The 23846-nt window shown below is 35.1% G+C and overlaps 2 protein-coding genes across 3 annotated transcripts in view; both read left to right on the forward strand.

Moving 5' to 3' along the window:
* The window catches only part of HCN1 (hyperpolarization activated cyclic nucleotide gated potassium channel 1), a 452074-nt gene that overhangs the window by 393064 nt on the left and 35164 nt on the right, over positions 1-23846 (forward strand). For both annotated transcript variants that reach the window (XM_053590960.1, XM_053590970.1), the window contains exon 6: positions 9855-10095. In XM_053590960.1, the coding sequence (XP_053446935.1) occupies positions 9855-10095 (241 nt within the window). The remainder of the gene's footprint in view (positions 1-9854; positions 10096-23846) is intronic.
* LOC128585751 (actin-related protein 3-like) lies at positions 629-3026 on the forward strand. The gene is given in 1 exon segment (XM_053590986.1): positions 629-3026. A coding segment is annotated over 1 exon segment (1257 nt). The 5' UTR covers positions 629-723; the 3' UTR covers positions 1981-3026.

Consider the following 23846-nt stretch of genomic DNA (forward strand, 5'->3'; position numbering starts at 1 on the left):
AATAGCTGAAAATATTAACAAATGGAAAAACATACCATGCTCAAGGCTGGGAAGAATCAACATTGTTAAAATGTCCATACTACCCAAAGCAATATATAATTTCAGTGCAATCCCTATTAAAGCTCCACTGTCATACTTTAAAGATCTTGAAAAAAACAATACTTCGTTTTATATGGAATCAGAAAAAACCTTGAATAGCCAAGACATTACTCAGAAATAAAAACAAAGCAGGAGGAATCACTCTACCAGACCTCAGACTATACTACAAATCGATAGTGATCAAAACAGCATGGTATTGGCACAAAAACAGAGAAGTAGATGTCTGGAACAGAATAGAGAACCAAGAGATGAACCAAGCTACTTACCATTATTTAATCTTTGACAAGCCAATTAAAAACATTCAGTTGGGGGGGAAAGGCAGCGGGAGGGGAAGAAGTTGTAGGGTGGGGGCAGGAGTGAGGAGGAGGGAAGTGAGAGGGGGAGGAGGCCGGGCGGGGCAGGGAGGGGATTGCCTGCCTGCCTGGGTTGCAGAAGTACTAGCAGCTGACCCAGCCTGCTGCTTTCTTGCTACTGCTGGGCTTCCCGGCTCTCCCCCCCAACCCCCCGACGGTGAGGGCGGCCGGGCAGTGGATGGTCAGATAGCCCCTATCTCCTGCCGCTAACCTCTCACCCCTACCAGCACAGAGCAGACAGTGGTAGCAGCAGCAGCAGGAGAGGAGGAAGATGGCGGGACGGCTGCCGGCCTGTGTGGTGGTCTGTGGCACGGGGTATACAAAACTGGTATATGCTGGAAATACAGAACCACAGTTTATTATCCCTTCCTGTATTGCTATAAAGGAGTCAGCAAAAGTAGGTGATCAAGAGCAGTGGAGGGTGATGAAAGGTGTTGATGACCTAGACTTCTTCATTCGTGATGAAGTAATAGAAAAACCTACATACGCAACAAAGTGGCCAGTCCGCCATGGTATAGTTGAAGATTGGGACTTGATGGAAAGGTTTATGGAGCAAGTGATTTTTAAATATTTAAGGGCTGAACCAGAAGATCATTATTTTCTCTTGACTGAACCTCCACTGAATACTCCAGAAAACAGGGAATATACTGCTGAAATAATGTTTGAGTCCTTCAATGTTCCAGGCTTGTACATTGCTGTATAGGCTGTCCTTGCCTTAGCTGCATCCTGGACCTCAAGACAAGTAGGAGAACGGACGTTGACTGGTACGGTAATAGACAGTGGAGATGGTGTCACTCACGTCATTCCTGTGGCTGAAGGGTATGTGATTGGCAGCTGTATTAAACACATTCCAAATGCAGGACGAGATATAACATATTTTATTCAGCAACTGCTGAGAGATCGAGAAGTAGGAATCCCTCCAGAACAATCCCTGGAAACTGCTAAGGTAGTAAAGGAACGCTATAGTTATGTCTGCCCAGATTTAGTAAAAGAATTTAACAAGTATGACACAGATGGGTCTAAATGGATTAAACAGTATACTGGAATCAATGCTATCTCAAAGAAAGAATTTTCCATTGATGTTGGTTATGAGAGATTTTTGGGACCTGAAATCTTTTTTCATCCAGAGTTTGCCAATCCAGACTTAACGCAGCCTATCTCAGAAGTTGTAGACGAAGTAATTCAAAATTGTCCTATTGATGTCAGGCGTCCTCTTTACAAGAATATCGTCCTCTCTGGAGGTTCAACCATGTTCAGGGACTTTGGACGTTGCTTGCAAAGAGATTTGAAAAGAACTGTCGATGCCAGGCTGAAATTAAGTGAAAAATTGAGTGGTGGTAGATTGAAGCCAAAACCTATTGATGTACAAGTCATTACACATCACATGCAGCGATACACGGTTTGGTTTGGAGGATCAATGCTGGCTTCCACGCCTGAGTTCTACCAAGTATGCCACACCAAAAAGGATTATGAAGAAATTGGACCTAGCATTTGTTGTCACAATCCAGTGTTTGGAGTCATGTGGTAAAATTGACTTCATAGTTATTGGGGTTAGGGAGGAGGGGAAGAGATAATCTTTCTGATTACCTGTTTTGTCTGGATGGCTGGTTTTGAGGTTTTAAACCTTACTTGAAATAGTAAGACCAAACATTATTATACAGGAATATTTTAATAAGCGTATCAACATGAGATGTAGAAGAGAGCAAAAATGATTGTTTTTCTTTAGATTGAATATTTGAATCTTATGTGTAACAAAAAGAAGTGGGTTTTAGTTCTTTCTGTGCCCTGATATTTTGTATATTAATGAATTATCCAAGATTTGATGGGATTTATCAGTGTGTAGATAGCTCTATAATGCTTGAATTGTATACTTCTAAGTGTGCAATGCAAGAGCTTGTTTATATTTCATACTTTTTATACTTTGAGGAAAAAAAGTCAAAGAAAAACTTAGTATTTGAGGGAGAAAAAAGTGACTAAGCAAAGTATAAATTAAAAAAATGGCCTCATGAGACTTGGCATACTCATGGGATTCCAGTTACTATGAAGTGCTTCCATCCCTGGCTGCCCTTTCCCCCCAAAGGTTTTCTTTTGCAAGTGCTTTTGGAACTAAGAGCTAGTATCTTGGATTAAATGATGCCTGCTAGTGCTTTCTGATTACTCACATTCTGTTTCTGGCTTTAAAAGAAAAGTAAACACTGTTGGACCAGTATTGCAATTCTGTAGTGTCATTTCTTATTTAAAAAAAAAAAAAAAAAAAACAACACAATAATTTGATTACCAAAATTGGCATATTTAAAGCCTAATGACATTCTAATAAAGGCACCGATTTCTTTTTAATACTTGTTTCAAGCTCTTTAATCTCTTTATAAGTTAACTAATCTATTTTCTTCAAACCTCTGCAATACTTTAAAATCACAAGAGTTGGTTAGCAAGCTAACTTTTTTATGTGCTCTATACAAATACTTGTGAACTTTTAATATGTTGAGTGCTTTCATTTTGATAACTGGATCTCCGTTTGATATTTTCATTTGTATAACTCATTTGCAGTCTGAAAAGTTTTTTTAGTGCCAGTCCCTGACATATCGTTGAAAGTAATTTTCTTTGCATTTTGAAATATATCATGGATCATGAAGAAAAAGATGAAAATAAAATAAAACTGAAAAAAAAAAAACATTCAGTGGGAAAAAGATTCCCTATTTAACAAATGGTGCTGGGTGAACTGGCTGGCAACCTGTAGAAGACTAAAACTGGATCCACACCTTTCACCATTAACTAAGATAGACTCTCACTGGATCAAAGATTTAAACTTAAGACATGAAACTATAAAGATACTAGAGGAGAGTGCAGAGAAAACCCTTGAAGAAATCGGTCTGGGCGAGTATTTTATGAGGAGGACCCCCAGGGCAATTGAAGCAGCTTCAAAAATACACTACTTGGGACTTGATAAAACTAAAAATCTTCTGCACAGCCAAGAACACAGTAAGTAAAGCAAGCAAACAGCCCTCAGAATGGGAGAAGATATTTGCAGGTTATGTCTCCGACAAAGGTTTAATAACCAGAATCCACAGAGAACTCAAACGCATTAGCAAGAAAAGAACAAGGAATCCCATCACAGGCTGGACAAAGGATTTGAAGAGAAACTTCTCTGAAGAAGACAGGCACGCGGCCTTCAGACATCTGAAAAAATGCTCATCATCTTAAATCATCAGAGAAATGCAAATCAAAACTACTTTGAGATACCATCTAACTCCAGTGAGACTAGCCTATATCACAAAATCCCAAGACCAGAGATGTTGGCGTGGATGTGGAGAAAAGGGAACACTTTTGCACTGCTGGTGGGAATGCGAATTAATACATTCCTTTTGGAAAGAGATAGGGAGAACACTTAGAGATCTAAAAATAGATCTGCCATTCAATCCTATAATCCCTCTAGTGGGCATATACCCAGAAGACCAAAAATCACATCATAACAAAGATATTTGTACCAGAATGTTTATTGCAGCCCAATTCATAATTGCTAAGTCATGGAAGAAGCCCAAGTGCCTATCGATCCATGAATGGATTAATAAATTGTGGTATATGTACACCATGGAATATTATGCAGCCTTAAAGAAAGATGGAGACTTTACCTCTTTCATGTTTACATGGATGGAGCTAGAACATATTCTTCTTAGTAAAGTATCTCAAGAATGGAAGAAAAAGTACCCAATGTACTCAGCCCTACTATGAAACTAATTTAGGATTTTCACATGAAAGCTATAACCCAGTTACAACCTAAGAATAGGGGGAAGGGGGAAAGGGAGGGGAGGGAGGGAGGAGGTGGGTAGAGGGAAGGGGATTGGTGGGATTACACCAGCGGTGCATCTTACAAGGGTATATGTGAATTTGGTAAACTGTCTGTGAAGCTAGTGAATGATGCCCCATGAATGTATCAATGTACACAGCTATGATTTAATAATAAAAAAAAAAGAAAAAAAAAAGAATACACTCAAGCCAAAAAAAGCCAGAAAAGCAATAGATATTTCAGTCTCAAATGAGTAAAAGTTCAGATTACTCAGAATTTCTGATGTAAGGTGGAGAGATCCACTCAAGAGAATCGGTGTGTAAGTCGCTTCAAGAATGTCATAGCATCCCCGTTTGTAAAATGGTGAATATGATAAAGAAAAGAATATTCATAACACTTCTATTTTATTAGCCTAAAGCTGGAAACAACCCAAATGTCATGAAAAGTGGAATAGGTTAATAAATTGTGGTATATTTCAATAAAATATGGACTACATTTCATTTCAATAAAATTTTAACACAAGGATGATCTGCCCTACAGCATGTTCTGAATCATATTGACATGCAATGAGCAAGACAAACAAGTTGCCAAAGACAGCAGGGGATGTGATTTCATTATATGAATTTCAAAAACAAGCAAAACCGACGGATAGTATTAGAAGTCCCAGAATAGCTAGATCCGGGTTAACAGGGAAGGGGCATGAGAAACCTTTTGGGAAATGTTCTATGTTGGGATTGGGGTTGTTACACAGGTGCATATGTTTGTAAAATAATCAATTATTACCTGTCTACACTTAAGATGTATGCACTTTGTGCTGCAGCTTACACTGTCACCAAACAAGGACATGAATATTCCTGTCACACGTGAGCAAAATAATGGGGAAAAATGCAGAAAGCAAACATTCATACCTAAAATAAACTGGCATGGTGTCAAAGTAGCATCAAATACAGCATTTTTCATTGCTTGATAATTGTATTATACTGGTTGTTTTTTAATGTATAAAAGTTGACTTAAAGTCTTAGCATTAACCAGTAGCAGGATTACTGTTCTTCAAATGAAAGCATCCTAGAGAGGAAATTGCATAAGAAAAGGCTTTACAAGAGAGTGAGCATGTATGTGTGTGTATGAATGTTTTAGTCGACTTTAAACAACCTTTCAAGTTTGGTTCAATGGCAAATCCCAGAATTATCTGACACTGGCATTCCTGTGTCATACAATCTTCTCAACTGATATAAATGTGTTCACATATTAGGTTCCAACTTAGAATCTTCTTCAAAACAAAGTTTCTAACTTGAAATACTAGAGGGAATCATTTGCAGTATTTCCCAAGCATCTGAGCTTATTACTTGGTTTCTCAGTATTTAGCTCCCAGTGAGGAATGTGAGAAAGCTGTGGATGAACACGGAGAGAGAAAATGCCGTCCAGGTGCCAAGGTGACCATTCTGCCTTTCCTCTGCAATTACTGCTCTGAGTTTTTCCTCAAAGGAATAAATGGTGCTGCAGGCACCACACATTTTCCTATGGGGCATTTTATGCAAAGAATATTATAGAAATTAATACAAATTAATTGATTAATTAATACAAATAAATTATTAATAGAAATTAATACAAATTAATAAATTACATTCTTGGCATTTATTCAGCCCACACTTTTATATCGAACTGTTCCCTTTAGGTGTCACATAATCCTCTTTGGATCCTGACACTTATGTAATAATTATCAACAATAAAGCAACAAGTCTACTCTTGGCAATTTAATATTGTATAACTTCAAAATTATTTTGCATGTTTATTAAGTATTTATTCTCTTAGTCTAACAAAATAAAATATTAACAAAAAATATCAACCCCCTTCTCAGATGTTTAAATTAATTTTCTTAACAAGTTCATTTTCAAATCTAAGAAGAAATTAGATAAGTGTATTTTAAACAGTAACATTTAAAATTCATTTTTTGGCTAGTTGGCAAATTAAGATGTAAGAAAATAAACAGGATATTTATTCTATGTAAGTTATGCAATAATATTCCTCTGAGAGATAAATTCTTTGCAACATTTTGTTTCTGCCTCATTTTGGTGACCATAATGGAGTAAAATATATTTCACACTTTAAATTAATTATAGATTTTTGTATTCATAAATATAAACCTGAGATTGAAAAATATATGCACAATTTTACGTTCTTTTTGACAGATTATGGTTATGAACACCAGAGCAATAGAAACAGCCACAGTTGAGGCCTGATTTTTATCATCAGATTGCACTATGGTGTAAATATTTACTAGATGATCTGTTCTTGCCTTGCTTTTAAATAAGTCAACTTGAAAAAAAAAGTACTTTTAATACTATGACAAAACGTGACATTCCTTTTCATAACTATAAAGAGTAATAATTACATCCTTATTAAGCTTTCAATTTTAGAATAGTTTTAGGTTTTAGGAAAAGAGACAAAGATAGTAGGGAGAGTTGGAAACGACCTCACACCCAATTTCTTTTATTTTTAATGTCTGACATGGTACACTTGTAACAACTATCATTGTGACCAATCTTAAGTCTAGAGATTATTCGTATTTTCTTAGTTTTAATTAAAATCCTTTTTCCTGTCCCCAGATCCCATAGAGAATCCCACATTAAGTTTATGTATGTAACAAGTCTTTCTTAGTCTTCTCCTCAGCTATCACGATTTCCTTGTAATTTCTTTGTTTTTGAAAGAAATGTGGTGGTTTGAGGCACATTGGTCAAGTATTGTGTACAACATCTCTCAATTTGGCTTTGCTGATATTTTTTTCCTGATGAAACTGAGATTGTGGATTTGGATGAACAACATAGAACTAAAATACACTCCCATCACATCATATCCAGGGTACATGCTATCCACATGATTTATCTCTGTTGATGTTAACAAACACCTGCCTTGAGGGGGTGTTTGTCATTTCTCTCCACTGAAAGTTACTCTTTCCCCCTCTTTCCTTATTATACCCTTTGAAGAAAGTCACTATGCTCTGCACACTCTTGAAAGGTAGAGAATGGTCTTTCATCTTCTTGAGGGAGGAGTATAAAAATCAAATATTTCGAATTTGAAAAGGAGATTTATCTATTCTCCACTTCTTAATTTGTGCTTTCATTCATTTATATCTGTGTGGGCTCTAGGTTTTTTATTTCCTATTTAGAGTTTAATCCAATTAAATATTTATTTACCTGCTCAAATTTTTCCAGCTTTGTTTGATCATTGGTAGCTCTTTAGACTGGTCCCTAAATTCCTTTGAAATTCTCTCATCAATTGAGTTATATTTTGGGGGTTTGTGTTGCAGTTGGTATTTTTTTTTTTTTGCTTGATTGTTTGTTTTTAGCACTTCCATACTTTCTGGTAGTATAAAATGCTCCAGGAAAGAAGGAATTACACTTTTTTAAAAGTTACCAATAGTAAGCTTAGTAATTTGGAGTACTGTATCATTAAGATCAGGACCATGTGTTGCATCCCTTAGCAAGTAAGCCTTCCTCACTTTAATTCATGTAGACAACACTCCTAACTCAGGTTAGATATTTTAATAAAAGAGGTAATTATAGAAATTCCTATAAAGAATCTGGAAGGAAATTAGAGATATTAATAACTGTGTGTTTTATTTGTCAATGTGCTGTATTCTGATTTATGGAAGAGGATCTCTCAATCTCTACAAGTCTTGTTTTACTTATAGAGATAGATGAATAACTTCATTGAGTATGTTTCTGTGAGACAATGTACTATAAGGAAATGTGATTGATGAAGAGGACTAAAGTTTTGCTTCACTCCAGACTCTCATGATTGTCTTACTAAACACACATTCTCAAAACAAGTACATTTTATAAGAGGATGAAAGGCTTTTAGAGGCCAAGAAGGTTCTATCTCATTACATCTTTCCCTATCATATATTTGTTAGAATTTACAGTTTCAATCAGATAGTATTCATGTGGAAATAAAAGTTCCATAAAGAGAGGTAAAATTAATGGATTCCTTCAAATAATAACAATAATATTAAATTATCCTAGCAGTGTTATAATAAGCACAGATCTACCTAAATATTCAGTGCATCATAAAAAGTTATTTATATAAATAAAGACCAGGTTAATTGTTTACAAAATATACTTTCAATTATTATCTAAAATAAAAGGTACAAGAATAGCGAAGTGAAATTTTTCATAGTTCAAAATAAGGAACATAGACAAATGGATTTTTCTTATTTTATTATTTTTGTTTGAAAACTCTTATGTTGTCTTCAGTCTGACTTACTTTCAATTTCCTACACAGTATTTTCTGTGTAATTTTATATGTGAAATCATTGACTCTTAAGCAACCAATCCTGCCATTTTAATGAGATATTTCTGTCCTGTAACTCTACCTCAATTTTATCTTACGGTTTTTGCATAGAAGTCTTTTAAATAGCAAAGAACACATCTTTTATGTACATGAATCTTGTTTCTCGAGCCATTCTTGAGAACGAATTCTAAGAGTTAAAGCAACTAACTTCTAACAAAAATAAAATTAGTCTTTGTGAGCACGATTTTACAACTGTATTCCCTCCCCCATTTCTTTCCTTCCTTCCTTCCACCTTTCCTTCCTCCTTCCCTTCCTTCCTTCCTTTATTAATTGATATGCATGCATATATATTGAGCCCTTAGTAGTTGTTGAACATCATTATCATGCTACACTTATGCATTCGCTAAAATTGATCACACACTGCCCTAGTGTCTTATTTGGGCTTGGATAACGCAGCACCATCATACCACATGTAAAACCTTTCTCTTGTCTTTGCTGCTGCGTTCACTCTCTGATTATTGTAGGTCATTTTATCATTTTCTATGAAGCTCCACTATAAGAGACATTTTTCTGCTTTGTGGAACTCAAAAGATAATTGCTGAAGATAAAACACCTTCTTTTCCAAGATAGATTGAAAATATTGTGTCCTCCATCTTAGCTGTAATGTTTTACTATCCTGGACTGATATCAAGTCATTTTATGAAGTAAGATCATGGGAAATTTCTTTGTTGGTTTTGAAATCGAGGCATTTGTACAACAAGTTTCCCCAATGCAGAGGATTCAGTTCTCCGGCTTGGTGGATCCCTCCATTTTCTTTTGCATTCTTCCTACCTTTTAGCAGAGGTGATCCATCTCTATGTCTCCTAAATATGATCATAAATGCATTTCAACCCTTTTTATTTGGGGGAGGGTGGTAGGAGCACATTAGTAAAGGAATTTCTGAGAAATAGCTTTATGATAAAATGTCCACTGCCCATTCTGTGCTGCGTAACTAACCTACATGATTAGAAAGAAGTATTTGGTCCCACATTCCAGTTTTGGTGCAGAAAAATAACAATATGTCTAATTTGGACTAGAATCTACAGAATAAAATCAAACATACACATCTTCTAGTTTAGAATTTGCCTACCTTAGATATGAATACCATATATTCTTATATTATACTAGATGTAGGAAATACAAAATTTTAACACAAAAAAATAAAACATAATCTGTGTAGTTTTGTATCTAAATTTAAAAATATTACTTTATAGTATATTTTAAATTTCAATACATGTTCTTCTAGATGTGATTTACTTCTCTCTTAATATTTTTTTACTCTTGTTTAGGAGATAGTCAATTTCAACTGCCGGAAACTGGTGGCTACAATGCCTCTTTTTGCTAACGCGGATCCCAATTTTGTGACTGCCATGCTGAGCAAGTTGAGATTTGAGGTGTTTCAACCTGGAGATTATATCATACGAGAAGGAGCTGTGGGTAAAAAAATGTATTTTATTCAACATGGTGTTGCTGGTGTCATTACGAAATCCAGTAAGGAAATGAAGCTGACAGATGGCTCCTACTTTGGAGGTTAGTAAAGAAGAAAAATGCAACTAAAATAAAATCTAAGTTCCCTGAGATAGGTTCTTTATTAGAGTTTTTGAGATGTCAGAATATTGGTTTGTTGACTTCGAATGTGAGCTTGTATTTGAATTCTGATAAAAGTGTCTATAACAGCATGTCTTCACATATCAGGGTCACAGGTTCAATACATATGCCTTTCCTTCTATATCGGTTGGGGTATTGTTGCAGCCTCTTTAACTGGAGCAAATAATAGTGGCTTGAAATAGTGGAGAGTGTGTTTTTCCCACTCAAACATCTCCAAGAGCTGAGTGGACTCTCTCTATAGCAGATTTCACAGATTTCATCCACTCACTAGAGTGTTTTGCTTCCTTGGTTTGGTGTCAACTGGATTGGTTTAGTTATATTTTTTTTTCTGTCTATATGAGGGGAATGGATTCCTCTCCATTATATTTTGATGTGGCATACAGGATGAGGCAGAGAAAAGAAAGAAATGGAAAGCTAATAGCTTCTCTTTAGATAAGTGCCCCAAATTGCCCAAATCCCTGCTATTCACACATGATGGTCCATCATTTGTGTAGTGGATCGCATCCAGCTCTAAGGAAAGCTAAAACATGTAGCTTCTAGTTAGCTAACAATTTAGATTGCTAAAAATTCTGAAAAAATTGTATTGCCTCCAACTTTTTTATAAAATAAGACATATATTTATATTTGTTCCCATGTACCAAAATTGCTTAGGAATTGAATTATTGGATCAAAGTCTATGCATATTTTTAGACTTAACACTAAATTGTTTGTTCGATCAGACTATTGGTTTTGCAAATTGGATTTTACTTTTGTCCTCAGAGTAAGCAAAAATGGCATTCCTTTTTTTGTTTAGTTTGCATTTCTGTTATTACTAGTAAGGTTGGACATCTCTTCATAGATTGATTAATCACTTACATTTATTTTTCTGTCCCTATTCTTCAGACACTTTTTATTGTTATCTTTTTAACCCTAATTTCATATGCGATCACTATTTTCTCCAAGATTACTATTATCTTTTATCATTTTGACCCTCATTATCATTTTGCATATGTCTATTCTTTCTTTAAAGCATTAAAGATTTTATGTTTCATAAGTGGGTTTGCATGCTGCAAAATTACAAACTGTTTTGTTTACTTCCTCTATTTTGTTTAGTCTTACTACATCCTATCTTTACTATTTTTCATAATAATTTACAATATTTTATTATTATAAATATTTTATTATATTTTTGTTTTAGTATTAATCCATCAGAAGTATATTTGTGAGTATAGTGTGAAATTAGAGTCTGTGTTTTTCCCCAAAGAGATAATTTTTCCACAATCATTAATTGAAATTTTCTTTCTTTGAAATCTTTCAAACCTTGATATATTTCTTTGGTAAAATGTTGAGTTTAATAAGTTGTCTTCAGTTGCAGCTAAGATACATTTATTAGGAAAGGTCTTGAAATTCGTTAAGTGCCATTTTTGAAATTTATCAACATAACTGTAAGATTATTATCTATTGATCTGCTATAGCCGAGTAAAACAACCTAACTCAAAATGATTAACTTCTTTGGCTTTATGCTCCACCATTATGAACAGTTTTGAAGTTTCTAGCTTTTTATTTCTTTCCACTCTTCTTCCTTGTCAGAATTACTCTGTGTTGTCTCACCAGCCCCTCAGCCTTTTGTGCAGGTTATTCTAAAGAACAAGAAGATCAAGAAAAGCTAAGAACTAACAGGGTCTACTTTATAAAGTGCAGAGAAATAATGTTTGAATAAAGTAAAGGGAGAAAGAGAGTAATTTAAATCTGCTGGGGTAAGAAATAAAAATATACAGTTAACCCCTGGGCTGCCAACTCCCTTCTTAGTCACAAATCTGCCTATGACCTTTTTATTCCCCCCAACTTAACTGGTAGCCTTCTGTGGGCTGAAAACCTTACTGATAATATAAATGATCAATTAACAATTGTGTAAGTCATGTGTGTTTGTACTATTTTTTTAACAATAATATGAACTAGAGAAAATAAAACGTTATTAAGAAAATAATAAGGAAGAGAAAATATATTTCCTGTTCATTAAGTGCACTGGATTATGGTAGAGATCCTTATCCTTCTTGCCCTCATGTTGAGTAGGCCAAGGAGGAAGAGGAGGAGCTGGTCTAGCTGTTCCAAGGGTGACAGAGATGGAAGAAATTCCATGTATAAGTAGACCTGCACAGTTCAAATTTGTGTTTTTCAAGGGTCAACTGTACATGAACAGACTGGGCTTGGGCATAAGTAGATTGGGGGGAAGATTCTATAAAGAAGTTTCTGAGAATGTGACAAATAAGTAGAAGAAAAGTCTAAAAGGGAGCTTTTTGAAGTCTCATGCCCTAAGAATGGATTTGTGAAGCTGACATGTGTTTTGTGAATTCAGAAGCCTTTTATTAACCTTATGATTGGACTTGGTAACATGGACTATGTGGACCCTGTATTTGTGTGCGTTAAATTATTGGTAAACTCAGTCACATCAGTAAAAGTCTTTATGTTAAACAATAATGTAATTTCAGGGATAAAAACTATTTTTTCATGACTTTTTCTTAGCCCAGTGTAGCATCTCTGTGTGTAAGTAATGGTGGTCTTTAATTTTGTTGTTATTTGGGTTATTTTTGTGATCCCCCTAGATGAGTGGTTCTCAACCTGTGGCAACCTTTTTGTAACAAGGAAAATACATCCTGCTTCTCAGATATTTACATTACAATTCATAAAAGTAGCAAAATTACAGTTATGAAGTAGCAATGAAAATTATTTTATGATTGAGGGTCACCACAACGTGAGGAACTGTATTAAAGGATCGCAGCATTAGGAAGGTTGAGAACCACTGCCCTAGATGATTTTGGATATCACGTTTTGCTCAACTTTTGAAAGAGTAATAAATAATAAAAAAAGATAATATCTACTGTTATTTGAAGATTCAATAGGCTTCACAAATAAAGCCACTTATATCTGATTTCCTTCATCCTATGATTAATAAAACTCAGGTTTTTGAATTCTTTATAAGTAATCATTTAATTCATCTAACTCAGATGTTCATAATATCAGGTACACATTACAATCTCCTGGAAGCTGTAAAGAAAGACTGATATCTGGGGACAAAATTGTACCCTATACTTTTTAATGTAATTGAGTGGAGTTGGAATCTAAACATGAGGATGTTGGAAAAAATCTCCAGATTATTCCAAATAATTTTCGAATTAGATAGATAGATATAGAGATACTGATCTAAATACATAGTTCCCTTTTTATTTTTCAAATTTTATTTTCTTTTTAGTTTAGAGCAGTTTTATATTTATTCAACTATTGATAAGATCACACAGAAAATTCCCATATGTACTGCTATGGTCTATATACCAAATGTAATGAACCAATCTTGAGATATTATAATAAGTACTTAGTAACATGCATATTTTACTGAGATAGTCCCAGTGTTTACCCAATGCCCTGTTTTGCTCAGAATCCCATTATGATACCACATTACATTTAGTAGTAGTATCTTCTTAGGCTGCTTTTGGTAGTTACAGTTTCCTACTTTTTGATGAATTTGACAGCTTTCAGGAGCACTGGTAAGATATCTTACAGAGTGTTTCAACTGGAATTTGATAGTTTTTTCATGATTACACTGAGAGTAAAGTGTTTGGGGGAGGAAGACTACAAATGGAACGTGCCAATCTCCTCACGTCATATCAAGAAGATAGTCTACCAATACTTCTTATCCCTGTTTAGGTGAACCTTAATTACCTGGCTGAAACCTAAAGTTTAAAGTTTCTCTTTAAAACATTTTTGGCAACCTTTGTATATTAATATTTCTATGTGAAACCATCTGTACCTATATTAAACTAAATATAAATTTATATTTATGTTTCCGGATCAAATCCACCACCATATGGAATATTCCAACCACCTCACCCTGCTTATTATTCATTCCTCATTCAACAGTAAAATACGTGCTTCCCACATCTACCATTCATTTACTTCATTATTCAATTCTGGTTCATATATGTAATTTTTTCCAAATAGTTATCTAATACTTTACATGTATGGGAAAAAAATGTTATTAAGTATAGTAAAAGTCTTATGTACAACTAGTTACCTTTTTTCATTCTTTCTTTCTTTCTTTTTTTTTTTCTTTTTGGAGACAACTTGCTCTTTCACCCTGGGTAGAGTGCAATGGGGTCATCATAGCTCACAGCAACCTCAAACTCCTGGGCTCAAGCGATCCTCTTGCCTCTGCCTTCTGAATAGTTGGGAGTACAGCCATGGGCCACCATGCCTGGTTATTTTTCTATTTTTAGTAGAGATGGGGTCTTGCTCTTGCTCAGGCTGGTCTCTAATTCCTGAGTTCAGGCAATCCTCCTCCTCTACCTCCTGGAGTACTAGGATTACAGCATGAGCCACCATGCCTGGCCATATAGTTACTTTTGTCATGAGTCTGACAAACGACAATCATTTCCTCTGCCCTTTCAGTGAAATTGTTTCCTAACGTTGTAATACATTCCTATTTTATGTCTCATTCTGCCTTCCATCCTGAGATCTTCTGCCCGCCTATCATTTTAATTTGCATACCGTAAAGTTTATTCTTTGTGCTATGAAGGTCTACAGAATTTTATGTATGTTATGAAATCATGCAAGGGAGTTTCACTACTCTAAAAAAATCCCCTGCGTATCAGTGATTCAACCCTACCCTCTTGCCAAACCCCTGGAAAATCACTGATCTGTTTACTATCTCAATAGTTTTGCCTTTTCCTAGATGTCATTTAATTGGAATAATACAGTATGTGTTATGATTAAATGTTTTAATTTCAAATTACCAACTGCTGTTAGATAGGATATTGCGTTATGCCCAGTGTCCTTTCATGCAGTGACTTTGTTGTACTCTCTGACTAGTCAGAGGAATTCTTTAGTTGACTCTTTGGGATTTCTGCATAGACAAATTTGCCATCCTCATGTGGAAACAATATTATTTCTTCATTTCTAATCTAAATTGTATTTCCTTTTAATTGTTTTAGCTCATGGTCAAGGACTTCCAGAGTTATGGCGAACCGGAGTAGTGAGAGGGGCCATCTTCTTGGTCATTCTCTGTTGTTCACACCAGAATGCGCAAAACTTGGTAATTTATAAAGAAAAAAATTTTTTTACAGTTATGGAGGTTCATCTTCCACTGTAAAATCACCAGTTACTTCCCGCTAGAACACATTAATCCAGATGGATCAATGCATTTATGAGGGGAGGCTCCTGATATTCCAATTATGTCCTAAAAGTCCCACCTCTCGATACGCCACATTGGGCATTAAATTTCAGCGTGAGTGTTGGAAGGGACAAATATTCAAACCACAGCCATATCTTTGCCCTGATCCTGATTTGGGGAGACAGCAAATCAGGATCAGGCTGATCCATTTTCACCATTAAGTATGGTGCAAATTGAAGGTTTCTTTAGATGTTCTTAATTCTACTGAGAAAATTATTCTTTAAGGGTTTCTCTTTAATCATGAAATATTGTCGATTTTTTTTCTTCTGTACAATTCTGTGATTAATTTTTTTCTGTAGCCTGATGATGATAGATTATACTGATTAGGGTTTTGAATGTTAAACCAGGCTGGCATGCCTAAAATAATTTTTAATGTGTTAAAATGTGTAAAAATTATTAGCCTTTATTTGTTGATATTTGGTCACAATTTTTGTGGCCATCTTCATGACAGTTTGCTCTGTACATTTTCATTCCTTTAATGCATTTTCTGGTTTTTATATTAGGTTAATTATTTTCTCATAAAATGAATTAGGTATTGCTTCCTGTATTTCTATTTTCTGAGAAAAATTATGGAAAATTGGTATCATTACTTCCCTAACTATCTGGTAGAAGTCACTACTGAAAACATTGGGGCTGGGTGATTTTTTTTTTTTTTTTTGCAAGATCATTAAATGGTTGGTTCAAATTTACTTATAGATAGAAATTATTCAGGTTATCTATTTCTTATTGTGTGAACTTTGTTAGTTTGTACTTTCCAAGAATTGCTTAATTTCATCTAAATTATAAAATTCCTGTGTATAGAGTTGTTTGTAGCACATTTTAATCATTCTTTTAATGTCCCCAGGATCAGTGGTAATGACCAGTCTTTCATTTTTAATGTTGATAATTTGCACATTTCCTCCCTCTCTTTTACTTTGTATGTCTTCCTAGAGAATTCTTAAAGATCTTGTCAAAGAGCTAGATTTTTGTCTCATTTATTTTGTCTATTGTTTTTTGTTTTCAATTCTATTGATTTCCATCATAATTTTTAATATGTGTATCATTCTTGAGGCTTTGGAGTTAATATTTCTCTTCTTTATCTATTTTGCTAAGGTGAAAATTTATATTATTGATTGTATATCTTTCTTCCTTCTAATACATTTATTTAATACTATATAGTCTAATTTCCTCTCTAAGCACTGTTTCTGTTTCCCCCACAAGTATGCTATATTTTAATTTTCATTTCAAATTGTTTTCATGAATATCTTCTGAAGCTTCCTTCTTAAACTATATGCTATTGGAAGTGTGTTAAATATTTGGAAATTTTATAGCTATTTTTCTATTGTCAATTTCTGGTTTGATTCCTGAGAATTTCATTTGTATTTCCTAAACTGTGTTTTATGGCACTGAATCATGATATGTGTTCCACGTTAACTTGAAAAGCATAGATATTCTGCTACTGTTACTTTGCTGTTGTTATTTATTCAACCCACCTCATTTCACTAAGAAATACTATTTTGTTTGGGTTCCATGATTTTGCCTCATCAGTGATGAGAAGTAACCACTGGTAGATCTCAAGGGTGCTAGAAGCACAGATTTCAATTGAAAGTTTACAGAAAAAAAATGGTCTGCATGATTTTCTATTCTCTTACATATCAATTGATTTTTTTTATTTAAACATCAAAGAAGATAATACATGTAAGGCAGCTAAAATCTAATAATGTGTACTTATTTAACATTTGATACATGTTATACAAGTCATACTTATTTCTTTATTTAATAACAAATCTTGATATAAATAAGGAGAACTTCTGTTTATACTAGTATTTCATTTGTGAAAGTTGAGCATGGCAAGTTCATACTCATGCTAAGCAGAAGAGCCAGGAATTGACTAAAGAACGTCTTTTCCCTTCTTCTAAAATGCCTGAATTAATAAATGTAGTCACTGCACAGAACACTAAGCTCTAATTACGATTCAGGGTGTTGCATTCTGTGCCTAACTTGATTTATTTCTAGGAATGTATTTATTTCTAACAATATAAGAATGTATTTCTATATCAATTTAATTTTTTTAACCCCAGTGAGTTTATTTTTACTTTGTGCAAAGAGAGGGTGGCTCATGCACCACCTTTTCTAGTGTTCTCACCAAAAAGCTTACAAGTAATGGTCTAGGAGAGGGAGTGTGAGGAGATGAACTTGGCCTAAATGTCTGCTGTGTATTCGGCATACTCCAGGCCTTGGAGATATATCAGTGAGCAAGGCAGACTTAGTCCCTCATACCTGTGGAACTTATCTTTAAGTAGGTGCTTATATTTTAGAAAGAAAAATTTAATGAAGAAATTAGGAAATATAAAATTACATTATGAAATATCGTTAGCTAGATAGGGATTTGCATCCAGGCATGTGGGATTACCCAGGGGTCCCAGTGTTCTCATCTAAAGTGATGGTGAATGGATGGGATAGAGGGCCTGAGGATGTCTACATGGTCAGGAAGATGGTGCAGCAGTGAGGGTCAGAGCATTTAAGGAGCCATGAGCTTAGCTACTCAAGCCACGAGGTCTTCTTGGAGTGGCAAAAGGGGTTCCCAGACTCCTTCTTGACTCCTCTTTTGAAATAAATTTTTTAATCTTATAATCCTCCTTTGTAAATGAGGAAAATCAGGCACAGAGCAGTCAAACAATCTGCCCAACGCCATGTACTTGAAGGAAGAACAAGCCAGGTTTCAAACTCAGCTTGACTCTGAACGTGAAGCCTGTGTTCTTTCCAAGGTACGCCACTCCCTCCTGAGAGGAGCAGGATTATCCTCTAGGATGTAAATGTCAAACATTAACCCTCCAGTTCTTATCAGTGATTTCCACGGCTCTTCTATTTGATTTCTATGGCATTTGTTACATCCTTATATAATCTGTTTACATGTTCTATGTGACCTTCCTATTGTTTATAAATAAAAGTTCATTAACCATCCTCATTAAAATTTTAAATAATGTATCTTTGAACCAATACTTTATGATTTTAAAGAAAATGTTCCGCTTTTCTGATACAGTGTGTTCCAGTATTGTTACTATGTCCATTACTCATTCACTTTTCTTAGCAGTCGTTTATCTTTCACACCAAAGTATGCCCTTGACTCAGTTTCTCAAATACATTTCTTTCAAAAAGTATGTCCCATAAGCTCTTCTTATAGATGATTATGTGAAACAAGTCTGTTAAAAGGAAAATATCTCTCATGATCACTGTTAAATGATGCATAATTGTGTCCAACATTGGGCTAGCCTTGAGGGCACTGCCAGCTTCTTTATACAGGTAATGTTTATATTTTGGATTTTTATGCCCAGTGAATTTGGCCAGATAATGATGATCTGAATTTGTAAATTTGGAGCTACAGGTTTCAAAAACCACAGGCCATCTCTGTCATGGTGACTATTCATTAGTTGTAAGAGGACGAACGCATCTGCCAATCTGTTGTTTGCCGTTCACTCCACTTCAGGTAGTTTGGATATGTTTTAAAGCTGCTTTTCTAGAAGGCATGAGGAATCTGTTGACTGTAAATTCACAACTTCTTTAGCTCTGTTTCCCCATTATATTTATGAGGAGAAGGAGGCAGTGGCAGAGAAGAACAATGACTCTTATTACAGAGATTTTTTCTTTTGCTTCATTTGTTATCCTCTTAGTTGAGAATAATTGGAATGATCGCTTCCATGGTGACAAGATTGCTCTGTCAGATCCTTATGAAGGTTTTGAGCCACTTGCAAATACTAAATAGCGTACAACAGCAGGGTAAAGCTTTGCTAAATCATTTGGGGAGAGAGAGACATTAATTACCTCACCGTCTATGACTTTATAAAGTAATTTATAAATGAATCAGTGCATTTTAAAGAATTAAATACAAACTTCTGACTTATTATTGATGAACATTAAGGCATTTTATTTTAAAGGCATGGTCTATTTCCTTCTTTAATAAAATTGTAGAAAAAAGGAGGAGGGGAAGAGGGAGAAACCAAAATAGTCCTTATTACAATTACGAGTCCTCTTTTATTCCTGTGGTTGTTCACAAGAGACCACATCTCTAGCCTTTCATAATTGAAAAGGCCAGACCGCCTTCTGAACCTATAAAGATTAAGTCTCCAGAAGGTGTTTCCAAGCATAAAGTGTAATTCTTATGATGCCCCTGATTTTTTTAAATGTCTCTACCTAGTTCTCCAATGTCAACATCTATCAAAAATTAGGAAACACTGATTTTAGGGAGAAGCCTGGAGTTCTGTTGCAAACTAAAATTAATTGAGCAGGCTCTGATTCACTTCTTAGAATGTAAAATTGTTTCAAATATATCTAAAAGTGTCTTTCTTCCTGTTCTGAAACTATACATTGCTAAATTTTGATAATAAATTATCTTTGGTATTCAGATTTTATTCAGGTTATTCAAATACTAACTTTCATAATGATAAGCTTTGTATCCTATTAAAGAAATTTCGGGTTATAAAGAACAGATGGCAGATTTTGTTTTCCCCCGTTTGTGTATGCATGGCTCAGGGGGTGGAAGGAAGCAGGACTTTGATTTAAGCGTAACTGCAGGAAACAGTTAAACAATATTTAAGCAGGATGTGCATCACCAGTACAGATCATCTAAGAAGAACTCATCTCCTGGAATGATGCCTTCTTTATAGTTTCTTTCTATTTTTTTTATTTTTTATTTTTTTTATTAAATCATAGCTGTGTACATTAGTATGATCATGGGGCACCATACACTTGGTTCATAGACCGTTTAACACATTTTCATCACACTAGTTAACATAGCTTTCCTGGCATTTTCTTAGTTATTTTGCTAAGACCTTTACATTCCACATTTACTAAGATTCATATATACCCTTGTAAGATGCACTGTAGGTGTGGTCCCAACTTCCCCCCTCCCCTCCATTTCCCCTTTCCCCATATTCTTAGGTTATAATTGGGTTATAGCTTTCATATGAAAGCTATAGTTTCACAGTAGGGCTGAGTTTTGAACATTATTCCTATTCATATTGGGGGCAGAGGATTCCATTGAGAGAAGAGCGGCTGTGAAGAGGATGGAAACACAGTGACTGGGTGCCGGAGCTTCCACTTCTGGGAACTTTGAAACATGTGCATGAAATGAGAAATTTTCGGCTTCGAGAGATAGGGGCCATGGATTACTCTAGAAAGAAACTATACCCTTGTAATGAGATTACACATGCGGTGCATCTTACAAGGGTATAGTTTCTTTCTAGAGTAATGGGATTACACCTGCGGTGCATCTTACAAGGGTATAGTTTCTTTCTAGAGCAATCAATGGCCCCTATCTCTCAAAGCCAAAAATTTCTCATTTCATGCACATGTTGCAAAGTTCCCAGAAGTGGAAGCTCCAGCACCCAGTCACTGTGTTTCCATCCTCTCCACAGCCGCTCTTCTCTCAGTAGAATCCTCTGCCCCCAATATGAATAGGAATAATGTTCAAAACTCAGCCCTACTGTGAAACTATAGCTTTCATATGAAAGCTATAACCCAATTATAACCTAAGAATATGGGGAAAGGGGAAATGGAGGTGAGGGGGGAGGTTGGGACCACACCTACCGTGCATCTTACAAGGGTACATGTGAAACTTACTAAATGTGGAATATAAACGTCTTAACACAATAACTAAGAAAATGCCAGGAAGGCTACGTTAACCAGTGTGATGAAAATATGTCAAATGGCCTATAAAACCAGTGCATGGTGCCTCATGATTGCATTAATGTACACAGTTATGATTTAATTAAAAAAACTTTTAATGAAGCCTGCAAAACTCTGTGCAATATGGCCCAACCTATTTTCCTAATCTCAATTCATACCTTTTCCTTCAGGCACGCTTATATTAACCCATAACACTACTAGTTCTCACTTAAATAAGCACAGGTTGCCTTTACAGAGATTGATCAATCCCTTTGGTTAAAAAAATAGAAAGTCCTCTCTGTTTCCTCAGTCTGACACATTCTCATCTTTTTAAATATACCACTTAAATGTTATCTTTTTGCATTTCTCCCAGACAGGTTTTCTTTATAGCACTTAACCTATCATTGAATTATTTTAATTATTATTTTATATGTCAATCTTATTTATTTCATTATGAATTTTCTGAGTTTAGATATACTTTTTTTTTAGATTTAAACCTGCATCACCAAACCACAGTACTTGAACTATCAACTACACATGATAGGAATTTTTACAATGAAGCATGAATAGATGGATGGATGGATGGATGGTTGTATTTTTCCTTAATTCCACTCTTACTCAATGTCACTTCTTTCTTGCAAGTCCTAAACTTAGAAAAACAGTCAAGTGTCCCATTCATTTTAATACTGTCCTATGTTAAATTCATTCTTTTCTCTGGATGGAAATCTGGGCAAACTAAACAAAATAGAAAGCATTGCTTAGTTCTGAGAAATTGTTAATACTTAAGTAAGTCTTACCTAACTTTAAATTAGTCTCATTTTGTATGGATAATATAACTCTAGAATCTAAAACAAATATTATCTGGAGCACTGCTATCCAGTAGAACTTTCCATGCGGATGGAGATGTTCTGTATTCCACACTCCCCATGTGCAGCTGTTGCACATTTGAAATGTGGCTGGTGTGACCGGGGAAATGAATAGTTAGTTTCATTTATTATAATTAATTTAAATGATATATTAAAGCTGCAGGTGGCTAGTGCCTACCACACTCTACAAAATAATTCTAGATTATTGTAAGATTAGGGTGAAGGAGATTTGCAAGGAAATTGTATTGGCATGATGGCAGCGGGTGTTATCTCTCCTCTGTTTTTATCTTCTTTGAAGTCTTCCAGTCTTTCAAAACTTTATAATTTCATGTTAATCCTGGTGTATGCTGAGTTAATTTATCATAAGAATGAGGTAACGTATTGTGTTTATTTTATCTTTTCTTCCTTTCTTTCTTCAGCAAATAGATGGTGAAAATCCTCTACATTCCAGGCAGTATTCTTAAGGTTTGTCATATGATAATTAATAAATAATACTCTAGCATGCAAGGATATTATATACTATTGAGGAGATATGCAATAAAGAATAAACAAATGAATGCATAAAACAGTTTCAAATAGTAGTGGATGCCATGTAAAAAAAAAATTATAAAGAAGGCTAATGAAAGAACATTTGAGCAGAAACATTAATGAAAAGAGAGAGCGAGCCATATCAAAATCTGAGGGTAGACACAGACGTGGGGAATAACAAGAGCAAAATTCCTAAAGAGAAAACAAAGAAGGTAGATTCCAGGAACAACAGATGCCAGTGTTGCTAGAGCACACAGAAAAGTTGAGAAAATTATAAAAGATGAGCTCAAACGGTGTCCAAAAAGCAGAACCAATAGATGCATATAATGCATGGTATATTTATAAGGTGGAGTCACAGACTAAGAGCTGTCAGTTCAACTGGGAAGGTAGTGAGCAGGGAATAAGAAGTGGAGTGAATGAACTAGAGGTCCTTAATGGGATGGGAAGATCACTGGAGAAAGAGAAGTAGAATCGAGGAGCTGGAAATGTAGAAAGTAGTGATCCAAATGGAGGTCTTAGAGTTGGTTAAGCTACGTCTAGGATGTGACCATTGAAATCGTGGCTACACAGCAATAAAAATATAAAAGATGGTGATAGTGAGAAAATCAAGGAATAGCGAGGCCGGGTGTTTGGTTAAAGCATTTACAAGCATGCTGATGGACACCATGATATGCCTGAAAGAATAATCTATATTTCAGTATAGGACTATTTAAACCAAATTAAGAATCTAGTTTAAGACTCCTTTTCCTTTTATGTACTATTTATACTCTTTTCCTTATTTTCTCTGCATCTCGTTTCTTTGTGATCTATTTTCAGCATTTATATAAAAGATCTATGGAGACTAGGAGACTATAAGATTTCTGTTATCCTGCACAGGTACAGAAGGCCATTTCTGTTTCTGTTTGTGTCCTCACCCTTAGCACAGTGCCTACTATGTCATTTTTGTTGAATACATATTTCGGGCATTGAATCTAATTTTGGAGCCATCTTTAATTGAATAACATTTCATATCATAAAGTAAACTATCAAACTTCTGGTCTAATAAATGATGCTTTTTTGTATATTTTCAAAAGTTTTTAAATATAAAAGGGTCTGTTTCTTGGTTGTTAGCTACAAGTTATTTCTTTGTTTGCCTGTTTGTTTGTTTTTGAGACAATCTCACTCTGTCGCCTGGGTAGAGTGCCATGGAGTCATAGCTCACAGCAACCTCAAACTGCTGGGCTCTAGTGATCCTCCTGCCTCCATCTCCTGAGTAGCTGGGACTACAGATGCCCACCACAATGCCCAGCTAAATTTTCTATTTTAGTATAGATGGGGTCTTGCTCTTTTGCTCAAGCTGATTTCGAACTTCTAAACTCAAGGGATCCTCCTACCTTAGCCTCCCAGAGTGCCAAGATTACAGGCATGAGCCACTGCCCCTGTCCCTATCTATA

The sequence above is a fragment of the Nycticebus coucang genome, chromosome 1 (assembly GCF_027406575.1).
Source record: "Nycticebus coucang isolate mNycCou1 chromosome 1, mNycCou1.pri, whole genome shotgun sequence".
Lineage (NCBI taxonomy): Eukaryota > Metazoa > Chordata > Mammalia > Primates > Lorisidae > Nycticebus > Nycticebus coucang.